The sequence below is a fragment of the Nicotiana tomentosiformis genome, chromosome 1 (genome assembly GCF_000390325.3).
Source record: "Nicotiana tomentosiformis chromosome 1, ASM39032v3, whole genome shotgun sequence".
NCBI classification, from domain to species: Eukaryota; Viridiplantae; Streptophyta; class Magnoliopsida; order Solanales; family Solanaceae; genus Nicotiana; species Nicotiana tomentosiformis.
This window is the reverse complement of record NC_090812.1, coordinates 145,360,730-145,375,087: the sequence shown is the minus strand read 5'-3', so window position 1 is coordinate 145,375,087 and position 14,358 is coordinate 145,360,730. Positions and strand designations below refer to the sequence as shown.

At 40.8% G+C, this 14,358-nt stretch overlaps 1 protein-coding gene across 1 annotated transcript; it reads right to left on the bottom strand.

Moving 5' to 3' along the window:
* Positions 1-11,599: 11,599 nt before the first annotated feature.
* Positions 11,600-14,358, bottom strand: LOC138910815 (uncharacterized). Its single transcript, XM_070202065.1, has 5 exons — positions 14,214-14,358; positions 12,684-13,399; positions 12,424-12,615; positions 11,829-12,105; positions 11,600-11,649 (listed from the first exon to the last, which is right to left on the bottom strand). Exons 1-5 carry the CDS (start codon positions 14,356-14,358, stop codon positions 11,600-11,602), a joined length of 1,380 nt encoding a protein of 459 aa, XP_070058166.1.

Genomic DNA, 14,358 nt, shown 5'->3' with positions numbered 1-14,358 from the left:
GGTAATGGTTCTTGTCAAGCGGAGGTAATCCATGATTTATTGATTTGGCAGGTGATTATGAGCTTCTACGGGTCGCTTTCATCGATTGTAGTATCGCGGCGGTTGGATCAGGGCTTATGCGCGTTATGAGGTATACTACAGGCATCAGGTTAGTAAATTTGCAGCTTCTACGATTGGAGGATATTATTATGGGCATCCGAATTATGTGGTACATTGTGTGATTTTAGCATGGGTGCATGATCATATTTGGTATGGCGAGTTGAGATTGTTACAAAATTTTGTATGTTAGAATCAGGTGACACAGAAAATTCTGGATATTGGAATTCGGTTCTAAGGCTTGTGGGCTAAGGTAGCGTGAAGGATCTTCAGTCTAGCTCGAGCTAATGTTCTCACATGGGTTGTGGTGGCACGGGTAGGTGCACGAGGTGTTGAATAGTGGTTTTGGGAAACTCTTTAGCAGTTCTTTGAACGTTTGAGAACGAACGTATGTTTAAGTGGGGGAGAATGTAACGACCCGATCGGTCATTTTGAGCTCTAGCGCGTCGTTCGGAGATTTGAGTCCTTGAGTAGCTTCACTTCATTTTTTATGACTTGTACGCGTGGTCGGAATTGAATTTCGAGAAGTTCAGAGTTGATTTGGAAGAAAACTTCTCAATTCGGAACCTTATAGTTGGAAGAGTTGATCAAGGTTTGACTTTTGAGTAAACGGCCTCGGAATCAAGATTTGAAGGTTTCAATATATTCGTATGATGATTTTGGACTTTGGCGTATGTTCAGGTTGAGTATTGGGTGGTCCGGCAGTATTTTAGCGCTTATTGTGGAAAGTTGGTATTTTGAAGGTTTTAGAATTTTTTAAATTTGATTTGAAGTGTACTTCAGCATTATAGATGTCCGTTTGGGGTTTCGAGCCTTAGAATAGGTTCGTATCATGATTTGTGACTTATACGTAAAGTTTGGCATCATTCCGAAATGTTTAAGTATGATTCGGATACGTTCGTCGAAGTTTGAATGTTTGAAAGTTGAAAGAAGGATTTTGATCATCGGTTTGTGATTTTGATGTTATTTATGGAATTTCGAGCTTTGTATAAGTTTGGATAAGGTATTGAGACTTGTTGTCGTGACTGGACGGGGTCCCGGGGTCCTCGGGTGTGATTCGGGGTGGTTTCGGACCATTTCATCTTTTCTTGAAGTTGCTGGTTTTTGGTGTCAGATTTGTTCACCGCGATCACGTAGTGTTCATTAGGAGCTGGGTGAAGTTGTTTTCCGCAATCGCGTATGGAGGCTCGCGATTGCGGATTTTGGTCAGTTGGTTCATCGTGTTCGCATGGAAGGGGCCGCAAACGCGAAGTGTTAGTGAGGTGGCCTGGGTTTAAAAGGTTGTTCTTTGCGATCGCAGGGATTGGTTCGCGATCGCGTAAGGTGTTGGTCTAAGGAGGAAGGTTTTGCCTTCACGTTCGCGGAGCTAGGCTCGCGTTCGCGTAGGCTATTCAGGCAAAGGTTCGCGATCACATGTCATTGGTCGCGTTCGCGTAGGAGAAATCCGGGGCAAGGCTGGCATGGTCTTCGCAATCGCGAGGGTACTTCCAAGATCGCGAAGAGGAAGGACCTGGCCAAGCTTGATTTTTTTGCGGGATTTGGCTCATTTTTCTCTCATTTTAACTTGGTTGGGCGATTTTTGGAGCCCTTGGAGGGGAGCTTTTCATCATCTATTATGAGATAAGTTATTCCCACATGTTGTGAGATAAATGCATGGATTATATATGGATTTAAACATGAAATTTTATAGAAATGTGAGATTTTGGAAGAAAACCTAGAATTTGATATTTTTGGATTTTGACCACGAAATTGGACATGGAATTAAGAATAAATGATATATTTGGTTCATGATGTTATGGGTAATGTCTTTGAAAATTTTCGGAATTCGGGCACGTGGGCCCGAGGTTGACTTTGTTGACTTTTCTAGCGAAGTTGGAAATTATTATAAATTGATTAATTCTGAGTGTTGGAGTATATTTGTATTGGTTTGCACATTGTTTGACTAGTTGCGGATTGATGGGCATCGGTTCGAGGTGTTAGAGAGGCATTGGAGCTGGTTATGGAATTTCGGAGTGAGGTAAGTCTCATATCTAACCTTGTGATGGGGAAACTACCCCTAGGTGATAAATTTAATATGTGCTACTTATTGTGGGGGCTATGTACGCACGAGGTGACGAAAGTCCGTACGTAGCTAGATTCATGTTTATGTCCGGATAGACCTAGGACTTTACCATGCAATAATTGTATTACTTGAATTTAGTTGTTAGCTTAATTATTTGAAGACTATAAATAAAAGCTGATAAAGATCATGTTAGATTGAATCTCAATTCCGTGAGCTATTTGGCAGGACAATCGATTGATGGTAAATGTCATGTTTACGTTACGTCTCTGACCCTGTATAGTAAATACGTGATTCGTATGTCGATAAGTTTCTTCTCTTCCTGGGGATCGGGACGAACGCCTCGGCAGTATATATATATATATATGAAATGCATCCATAGATCGGGCCGTACGACCTTAGCAGTGTATCTACACGACTATGGATCAGGCCGAACGACCTCGGCATAATTCGTGCGTAAAATCGCAAGGAGTTCAAATACCCACGAGATTACCCTCTTGATTGAACTTGGAAATTACGTGATATTCTCTTTATGATCTGAGATCGGATATTTAATTGATAGTTCTTATTTGTCGAGATAACGTGTGGCACTTGGGGATTTTTAAACTGATGATATTCTGTTAACGGATTTCGTTATCTACTGTTCCTTATTTTATTCATTCGGTTGTATTTCATTCATGCTTATGATTCCTGCATTTTATTTATTTGACCATTAGTAGGTGTCGATGTCGACCCCTCGTCACAACTTCTCCGAGGTTAGCCTAGATACTTATTGGGTACGCGTTAATTTACGTACTCACGCTACACTTCTGCACTGAACGTGCAGGATCTGACGAGTTCATTTGGTGGTCATCCTAGCGTGTAGGTGAAACTGCTGAGGGGACTTTATGGTGAGCTACTTCCTATGCTACGCACCACAGCCCTCAGATTCTTCATCTTATTTATTTACCTTATCCTGTCTATTTTATTTTTCAGACAGTTATTGTATTATTATTGCACCCCTTAACACACGCTCATGCACTTTTGACATCGGATTTTGGGATATTCCAGAATTTATTTATCGTTTGCTTTACATTGACACACTTTTACTTTATATTTTATTTAAATTGTATGTCTCTACGATTTTAATGCATTAATTTATTTATATAATAAGATTCACGACTTCAAAATTTATAGAATGAATAATTAAGTTGGTAGTTGACCGTTGGTTTGCCTAACGGCGACGTTGGACGCCATCACGACCCATATCAGGTTTTGGGTCGTGACACCTAGTCTAGTAGAACTCCTTCATATTCGATAACCACAATGCCTATTAGAACATGCATTTCTAATGCAAGAGTAGCTGATTTTATCATTTAATACAAATTTTATTACCAAAATAAAATAAAAAAGAAAGCACAAAAAAGAAGATTAAGTAAATAAAATAACCGGTCTCGCATAATTCAAGGAAAATAAATAAATAGAGATAAACTATAGCAAAACAATGATTTCAAAGTAAGTGAAACTATTAATAGTTCATTTGGCTAAGCTGCAAAAAACTGCTTATTTCAAAAAGCACTTTTATCAAAACAGCTTTCATAAAGGTATTTTTGGAGAATAACAGTTTGTATCTAGCTAATTCATTTAAAAAGTATTTTAAAGAGGAAAAAAACTTCCGTTAACCAAAAAAAAAAGAGAAAAGAGAAACCCTCAGTCAAAACAAGGGGCTTCATCTGGAGTTCTAAAAGTTTAAGGAAAGCAATGGGAAAGATAAGAGAACTGATTAGTTTTGTTCGAATTTATTTGAAATAAAATGTCATGTGAGATGCTCGTGACATTCTTCAGGAACTAATAGCTTGTTTGGCCAAAAGTATTTTTTTTTGTCAAAAGTGCTTTTGTCCAAGTCAAGTTGTTTAGTCCAAGCTTTTATAAGGGGAAAAAAAATATTTTTGAGTGAAAGCCGAAGCAATATTTTGAGAAACAAAAAAAATAGCTTCTTCCCAAATGTACTTTTTTTAAAAATACTTTTGAGCAAAATACACTTAGAACCACTTTTTAAAAGTTTGGCAGAACATTCATTGTTGTTCAAAAGTGCTTTTCAAATTAATTAGTCAAACACAAATTTCTTCTTATCAAAAGTAATTTTTTGAAAAGCACTCTTGAGAAAAATACTTTTCAAAATAAGTTAGTTTTAAAAGCCGACCAAATATGCTATAAATGGGTGAATTTTCAATTAGTTTTTTCACTATAAGAGAAATGAGAATAAGAAAAATAAAAAAATAGTGTAAAAAAATAGTATTGTAATGACCCGACCGGTCGTTTTGAGTTCTAGCATCTCGTTCTTTGATTTGAGACTTCGAGCAGCTTCATATGATTCATTTTAAGTACGTGCAGAGTTGATTTTGGTTTTGGAGTGGTTCGGGATTGATTTGATAGACCGATTCTCAATTTGAAAGCTTTAGGTTGGAAGGGTTGATCAATGATTGACTTTTTAGTAAACAACCTCGGATACGTATTTTGATGGCTCCAATAGATTCGCAGGATAATTTTGGACTTAGGTGTATGTTCGAATTTGAATTTGGAGGTTCTTAGGATGATTTGGCTCTTTTTGCCGAAAGTTGACACTTTGAAAGTTTAGAGATTTCATAAGTTTGATCATGAGTTGACATTGAGGTTATCGGGTGCGGATTATTATTTCGGAACTTGGAATAGATCCTTTTTGTCATTGGAACTTGTGTGTAAAGTTTGATTTCATTCCGAGTTGATTTGGTAGGATTCATATGCGTTCGACGAAGTTTAAAGGTTCAAAAGTTAAGAGAATGATCTTCATTTTCGATTCTTGATTTTGATGTCTTTTATGATATTTTGAGCTTTTGGATAAGTTTGAATAATATCTTTCAAATTGTTTGCAAGGTTGGACGGGGTCTTGGGAGCCTTGGGTGTAATTCAGGGTGGTTTAGGACCATTTTATGATGTTTGGAGGAGCTGGTTTTTGATGCCTCATATGTTCTTCGCGATCGCGAAGATGTGACCGCGATAGCATAGTGTATGTTGGGAATTGGGGCTTTTTGAATCACATTTACGACGAAGGATCACGTTCGCGAAGGGCCTGTGCATGAAGTTCTTCGCGTTCGCATATTTTGGGACCGCATTCGCGTAGAGCGATTGGGAGTTGGGAGCTGTGTGTGTCTTGCTCGCTGGGAACATTTGCGTTTGCACTGTGTTGGGCGTGATGTTCATCGCGTTCGTAAGATGGGCTTCACGTCGGCGAAGCAGGATTTTGGTCAGAGGCAGCTTTGTACTTTGCGAGCGCGAGACTTTTTTCGCGTTCACGAAGAGTACTGCTAGGCAATGTATTTAAGAGTTTATTTCAGGATTTTGAGCTCACTTCTCATATTTTGAGCCTTAGACTTCGAGAATAAGAGAATCGGAAGAGCATTTTCATTACTACCTTGGATGTAAATGTTTTCTACTTGATTTTTAACAATATATCTTGTTTTCCCATAGATTTACACATAGATTTTGTGATTAGAAAGAGAAATTTGGGGGTTTTGGCTATGATTTTGGAGAATGAAAATTGGAGATTTGGGAGCCGATTTGAAGTCGGATTTGGATGTAACTTGTATATTTGGACTCGTATTGGAATGGGTATTCGGAATTTTTGGGTTTGTCGAGTTCTGGGATGGGGGACCAGATTGATATTTTGGTTGACTTTGTGTATTTGCATAAAGATCGAAGCGTTCTTCTTTGGGGTTATTTTCTTTGGCTTTGTTTGATGTTATTGATTTATTTTTGGCTAGATTCGAGTCGATTTGGAGGCCGATCCGCCTGTGAAGGCATTTTTAGAGTATTGATTTGGCTTGTTTTAGGTAAGAATCTTGCCTAACTTTGGTTGAGGGAACGTTTCCTAATATTTGATATTATTTGCTACATGTGGGAGGTGATGTATATATATGAGGTGATGAGCGTATATACATGTGCCATGAGTATTTATGCTCAGAATAGATTCTAGCTTATTCTATGACTTGGTTGGTTGTGTGTTCTGCTTGATTCTATGTGTTATTCTATTAAATGACTACGTGATCATAATAAACTAAGATAGAGCTAATGTTAAGACTATTGGTGCCTTAGATTGAATATGATAAACTAATCTTGAGATATTATATTATACTTGCCCCGGACGTAGTCACATGTATGTTATGAACACACACTCGTACTTGTTGCCCTTGTGTTGTGCGTTGAATTGAATGTGTGCTCCTTGTGATATTTGTGTGATCCTTTGTATGAGTACAAAGGTTCATCATTTTCATGCTAGAGATCTTGATTTAGAATTATAATTTTCTAAATTGGCCAAGTTGGGCATTTGTGAATCATTGCTAAATTGATTAAGCCGTAGTCATGCTTTATATGTTGAATCCTCATCCGCATTTATTTATTTTCATATTCTTGTTCACTTTGTTGATAAATTATGCATGTATGATTTTGATGATAATTTGGCTTATTGTATTGTGGGGATAATGGCACATGTGGACATATTGAGCAGATCGTTTGGGTGTTGCCACTAGGTTTTTGTCGTGCGATTGTGATTGATAATATGGATTGTTTTGCTTCGTCCCATTTAGATATAACAACACATCAGCTGAGCTTGGACCCTAGGTTCAGACCGGTAAAGCAAAAGAGAAGACCCTAGTCCGAGGTAAAGTACGCATTCATAAAGGACGAGGTAACCAAACTTCTCAAAATAGGATCTATTCGGGAGGTGAAATATCCTGAATGGTTAGCCAATATAGTTGTAGTGCCTAAAAAAGGGAACAAACTTAGAATGTGTGTAGATTATAAGGATTTGAACAAAGCATGTCCCAAAGATTCTTTTCCGCTTCGCAATATCGATCGCATGATCGATGCCATAGCCGACCACGGGATCCTTACTTTTCTCGATGCCTATTCCGGGTATAATCAAATCCAAATGAACCGGGAAGACCAGGAAAAGACTTCATTCGTTACCAAGTATGGAACATATTGTTATAATACCACGCCCTTCAGGCTAAAAAATGTAGGAGCTACTTACCAACGCCTAGTAAATAAAATGTTCGAGTAACAAATAGGTAAATCAATGGAAGTTTATATTGATGACATGCTAGTTAAGTCCCTGTGCGCAGAGGACCATTTGACCCATTTGCAGGAAACGTTCGAGATTTTAAGAAAATACAACATGAAGCTCAACCCCGAGAAATGTGCTTTCGGGGTCGGTTCGGGCATGTTCCTTGGCTTCATGGTGTCAAATCGGGGGATCGAGATTAACCCTGATAAAATCAAGGCATTCGAAGACATCACCATCATGGATAGCGTGAAAGCCGTGCAGAGGCTAACAGGACGGATTGCAGCCTTAGGCTAATTCATTTCGAGGTCGTTAGATCGAAGTCACAAATTTTTCTCTCTACTCAAAAGGAAGAACGATTTCGCTTGGACCCTGGAATGCCAACAGGCATTAGAGGAATTAAAACGATATCTATCAAGCCCGCTACTGCTTCATACTCCAAAAATAGACGAAAAATTTTACTTGTACTTGGCAGTATCGGAAATCGCGATAAGCGGCATACTAGATCGAGAAGAGCAAGGAATACAATTTTCCGTTTATTATATAAGTCGAACCTTAGGAGAAGCGCAAACTAGATATCCACACCTAAAAAGATTGGCACTTGCACTGATAAGCGCCTCTAGAAAGTTAAGACCGTACTTTCAATGTCACCCCATATGCGTATTAACCACGTACCCGCTTCGTAATATTTTGCACAAGCCCGAACTATCAGGCCGATTAGCCAAATGGTCCGTCGAACTCAGTGGGTATGATATCGAATATCAACCCCGTACGACCATGAAGTCTCAAATATTAGAGGACTTCGTGGTCGATTTCACACCGACCCTCGTACCCAAAGTCGAAAAAGAACTCTTATTGAAATCAGGTACATCATCGGGGGTATGGACCCTTTTTACAGACGGGGCTTCGAACGTGAAGGGGTCCAGGATAGGCATCATTTTAAAGCCACCCACGGGTAACACTATTAGTTAATCTATCAAAACTACCAGGTTGACTAACAATGAGGCTGAGTATGAGGCAATGATTGCAGGTCTCGAGCTAGATAAAATCTTAGAAGAAGAAGTCATCGAAGCCAAGTGTGACTCTTTGCTGGTGGTAAATGAAGTAAACAAAACCTTAGAAGTTCGAGAAGATAGAATACAAAGGTATCTGGACAAACTGCAGGTCACTTTGCACCATTTCAAAGAATGGACTTTACATCATGTTCCACGAGAGCAAAACAGTAAGGCAGATGCACTTGCAAATTTGAGATCATCGGTCGAGGAAGGCGAGATAAGCTTGGGGACTGTCGTTCAACTCTCGAGATCCGTGATCGAAGAAGGTCATGCCGAGATAAATTCTACGAGCTTAACCTGGGATTGGAGGAATAAATATATTGAATACTTAAAGAATGGAAAGCTTCCATTGGACCCTAAATATTCGAGGGCCCTACGAACCAAAGATGCTCAATTCACATTAACTGCAGATGGAACGCTGTACCGAAGGACATTCGATGGACCATTGGCAGTATGCTTAGGTCCAGGAGACACCGATTACATCCTACTAGAGGTGCACGAGGGCACTTGTGGGAATCACTCTGGTGCCGATTCATTAGTCCGAAAAATAATCAGGGCAGGGTATTATTGGATCGATATGGGCAAAGATGCAAAGGCGTTTGTTCGAAAATGTGACAAATGTCAAAGGTTTTCACCAATGATCCATCATCCCGGAGAGCAACTTCACTCAGTCCTATCCCCATGGCCATTCATGAAATGGGGAATGGATATCATCGACCCTCTGCCATCGGCACCAGGTAAAGCTAAGTTCATTTTATTTATGACTGACTATTTCTCTAAATGGGTTGAAGCACAGGCGTTCGCGAAAGTTAGAGAGAAAGAGGTTATAGACTTTATCTGAGATCATATCGTATGTCGATTCGGGATACCCACGAAAATAGTGTGTGACAATGGGAAATAGTTTGTAGCAGCAAAGTGACAAAATTCTTCGAAGATCACAAAATAAAAAGGATATTATCAACACCGTATCACCCCAGCGGGAATGGACAGGCCGAATCGACGAACAAAACCATCATTCAAAACCTAAAGAAGAGGTTGAATGACGCTAAAGGAAAATTGAGAGAAATCCTACCCAAAGTCCTTTGGGCATATCGAACAACATCAAAATCTAGTACGGGGGCAACCCCGTTCTCCTTAGTATATGGCTCCGAAGCCTTGATTCCAGTTGAAATCGGGGAACCCAGTGCCAGGTTTTGATATACAATAGAAGAGTCAAATAACGAGGCTATGAACACTAGCCTCGAGTTATCGGATGAAAAATAAGAAACTGCTCACGTCCAATTGGCCGCCCAAAAGAAGCAAATCAAAAGATACTATAATCGAAGAACCAAGCTTCGCCATTTTAAACTCGGGGACATAGTGCTAAGAAAAGTCACCCTCAGTACCCTAAATCCAAACGAAGGAAAACTAGTACCGAATTAGGAAGGACCGTATCAGGTTCTCAAGAACGTCAGAAAAGGATCATACAAGCTCGGTATTATAAACGGCAAACAACTATCAATCAATTGGAATGTATCGCACCTAAAACGATACTACTGCTAAGGTACGACCGTTTCATATTCGTTTACATTTCGAAACTAACCCCTGCAGGAGTCCGATCAGGAGCTAGGATGGATACTTCAATACAAAGCCCTAGGTCTGAAAGCATGCGTTGCACTCTTTTTTCCTTAGACCGATTTTATCCCAAATGGGTTTTTTGGCAAGGTTTTTAATGAGGCAACCAATGATCGTGCAATACTTAGAAACTAGTCGACAGTATCCGAGGCCTCTTTAGAATCGAGCTCGAATACTGGGGGGCATTAGCCCTCAAATATATCAAGATTCTAATGCAAGAAAGTTATTTCGTAACAACAGGGTTCCAATAGGAAACGTTGAAAGAGCCAAATGGTCAAAACGAACCATGCTCATGTAGTTGGCCCGAGCCCTGATGCAAAACATGAACACATGTATAATGACTTGCAAAGAAAGTTCACTTCTTTACCGATATCTTATATCCAAGAAAACTTCCTTTATTTTGAGATTTATTATGAAAACAGGAACGAGTTCGAGCAAGCACTCACTCGACTATTACGCCTACGGGCCACATTACTTCGAGTTTGAATCATTCACTCGGCTACTAAGCCTACGGGCTACTTTTATTTCGAGTTCGAGCAAGCAGTCACTTGACAATTACGCCTACGGGCTACATTACTTCGAATTCAAATCATTCACTCGACTACTAAGCCTACTGGCTACTTTTATTTCTAGTTCGAGCAAGTACTCACTCGACTATTACGCTTACGGTACATTACTTCGAGTTCGAATCATTCACTCGACTACTAAGCCTATGGGCTACTTTTATTTCGAGTTTGAGCAAGCACTCACTCGACCATTATGCCTACGGGCTACATTACTTCGAGTTCGAATCATTCACTCGACTATTAAGCCTATGAGCTACTTTTATTTCGAGTTCGAGCAAGCACTCACTAGACCATTATGCCTACGGGCTACATTATTTCGAGTTTTAATCATTCACTCGACTACTAATCCTACGGGCTACTTTTATTTCGAGTTTGAGCAGGCACTCACTCGACCATTACGCCTATGGGCTACATTACTTCGAGTTCGAATCATTCACTCGACTGCTAAGCCTATGGGCTACTTTTATTTCGAGTTCGAGCAAGCACTCACTCGACCATTACGCCTACGGGCTACATTACTTCGAGTTCGAATCATTCACTCGACTACTAAGCCTACGGGCTACTTTTATTTTTATTTTGAGCAAGCACTCACTCGACTATTACGCCTACGGGCTACATTACTTCGAGTTCGAATCATTCACTCGACTACTAAGCCTACGGGCTACTTTTATTTCGAGTTCGAGCAAACACTCACTCGACCATTATGCCTACGGGCTACATTACTTCGAGTTCGAATCATTCACTCGACTACTAAGCCTACGGGCTAATTTTATTTCGAGTTCGAGCAAGCACTCACTCGACCATTATGCCTACGGGCTACTTTTATTTCGAGTTCGAGCAAGCACTCACTCGACCATTACGCCTATGGGCTACATTACTTCGAGTTTGAATCATTCACTCGACTACTAAGCCTACGAGCTATTTTTATTTCGAGTTCAAGCAAGCACTCACTCGATCATTATGCCTACGGGCTATATTACTTTGAGTTCGAATCACTCACTCAACTAATAATCCTAAGGGCTACATCACTTCAAATTTAAACAATCACTCGACTAGTAAGCCTATGAGCTACCTTATTTTAAGTTTGAGTAAACGCTCACTCGGTTATAAAGGCTACGAAGTCCAAAATCGATCAAAATTGCCTAAATCCTTGTGAAATTGCTCCAAAGGCATGAATAAAATCTTAACAAGACAGGAAACAAAACAGAAGTAAGTCGGCAAAAGAAAAGGATATTTTTATATATACAAGATTTCTTACATGATTGATTACAACATAGAAACTAAGGGCTAAGCTTCTTGGTTATCCCCGGGAGCGGTCTCTTCTCTATCGGGCTCCCCCTATTTCTCGGACCCGCTCTTACTCCCATCATCATCATCATCATCATCATCATTATCATCATCGTCATCATCGGAAACCAAGGCTTCAGCATTGGTTTCGAGTTCTTTAGCTCTTTTTATCTCTTCAGCAAGATCGAAACCTCGAGCAAGGATCTCCTCGAGGGTCTCCCTCCAAGATCGGCACTTAGCAAGTTCAGCGACCCAATGTGCTCGAGTATCGGCGGTCTCTCTTGCTTGGACCTGGGCAGCTTCAGCGTCGGCCCGATTAACGGCAACGAGTGCATCCATATCAGCCTTTGCCTTTTTGGCATTAGATTCGGCCTTGGCAAGTTATGAGGCCAACCGAGCCTCGAGCTACTCTATTCTTCTTGCTTAAACCAAGCTTTTCTCCTTCATACTATGAAGTTGGTTTTCGGACGATGATAATTGGGCTCGATCTGCTTCTTTCTCTGCAGCAAAGCGATCCATACCTTTTTTCCACTTAAAAGACTCTGCTTTTATCTCATCGACCTCCTCACGGAGTTTCCCGATCATCTCAATTTTTTGCTGCAGCTGTGAGACCGAAAACTTAGCCACCGTTCCGGTATCAAGCCCATAGGATTTTAAAAGTATCATTACCTTCTCGGACAGATCGATATGATCTTGGTAAGCCTTGTCCAACTCAGTTCGGAGGTCCTTTATTTCCTCCCCCCTTTGCCCTAAGAGGAGCTTAAGGGAGTTCTTCTCCTCCGTAACCCGTTGAAGGTAGGCCTCATATCGACGCAGCTTGGTTTGGGACCGAGAAAATGATTCTCGATAAAATGCCGCGGCCTACAAAGAAAGAATAAATGAAGTTAGAAAACAAACTTAAAGGTAATGCTATATAATTTAAGGCTTACCTGATTCAAAGCTTGCTGCACTCCGTGAAAAAGATCTGATGCGTCACTTGTACCGGTAGCATCCTCGACACCGATAAACAGGTCACAAAAAGGATCCTCTCCATCATGAGGCCTATCTAATTCGAGGACCCACAAAGCTTGGGCTTCCCAAATCGCCCCTGCAGAAAAAGCAGGGAAGGTGGGCGAGTCTTCGATTGCTACTGCCCCAAGTGAATCACTTGGGGCATTCTCTTCGATTCGAAAAGATTCTGGAAGATCCCCTTCAGACATATCCCTCATTTGTTGGCTTCGATGGGAAGCATCTTCGATCTCTAACAACTCGGATACTCTGCCCGAATCTTTCTCTGATATATCCTCAGTTCGAGGCGGAGCCTTATGAACCACCATCGATCTAGCTGCCTGTGGAGCGTCGGTGGTCTTCTTCGTTCGGCCTGCCAGTGCAGACCCATCGTTCTCTTCTTCTTTTTCTTCTTCTTCTTCTTCTTCTTCTTCTTCTTCTTCTTCTTCTTCTTCTTCTTCATCCCTTAGATGCATAACTGATTCTACGGTCAAAGGAATGATATTCTTGTTCGACTTACGATCCGTCCTCTTCTTCGATTTTTGATCTTCGAGGACGGGGGCTCTTTTCCTCTTATTATCTTTCACCGGCTTTAGGACAAAGGCCGAAACCTCTTCCTCGACGGATGAGGGCCTCAAAACCGCATCTTTGCCCACACCTACATACGGAAAATTTTATTAAAGTGTGTGAAAAGCATCTTATTCGAACTACCAAAAGATACGAGAAAGGTGTTTACCATGATTTTTGGCCTCCCATCGGCCCTTTAACAAGTCATGCCATGAGCTCTCGGCGTATGAGAAGGTCGAAACCAGATCACGTACCCAGTTCTTGAGATCGGGCACTATGCCGGGCATCCAGGGAACCGCTGCATCAGAAAAGGGGGAATATTGGTAAGAAAGGAAATGAAAGGACAAAATAGTAGGAGATAAAAGCATAATTACACTTACACTTCATGTTCCATTCCTCGGGAAAAGGCATCTTTTCGGTTGGAATAAGGTCTGAAGTCCTTACTCGAACGAACCTGCCCATCCAGCCTCGATCCGTATCCTCGTCTATACTCGAGAACAGAGCCTTGGTAGCTCGACGTTGGAGTTTTATTAACCCTCCTCGAAAAAGGAAAGGACGGTATAATCGGATAAGATGATCGAGGGTGAAAGGCATCCCCTCGATTTTACTCACAAAATATCAGATCAAAATTACGATCTGCCAAAAGGAAGGATGTATCTGGCCTAGGGTTATTCAGTATTTACAACAAAAATCTATGATAACAGGGTTGAGAGGACCTAATGTGAAAGGGTAAGTATACACGCTTAAAACCCCTCTCACGTGAGTAGTAATATCCTATTCGGGAGACGGCATTACCACTTCTTTATTCTCCCAGTTACAATCTTTTTTTATCCGCTCGATATTCTCCCGGGTTATCAAACAAATATATCTCGATACGGGCTCACATCGGCCAGGAACCGGCAAACCTTTATCGAGTTTGAAATCGAAGGTAAGAACACACGCCGCCAGAATGCATTCCTCAGTCCGTGGATCCACCGGTGTTTTGTCGGCGGTAGATTGGGAAGAAGAAGCTTTTTCTTTTTGGGGGATGATTTTTGATGTCTTCACCAT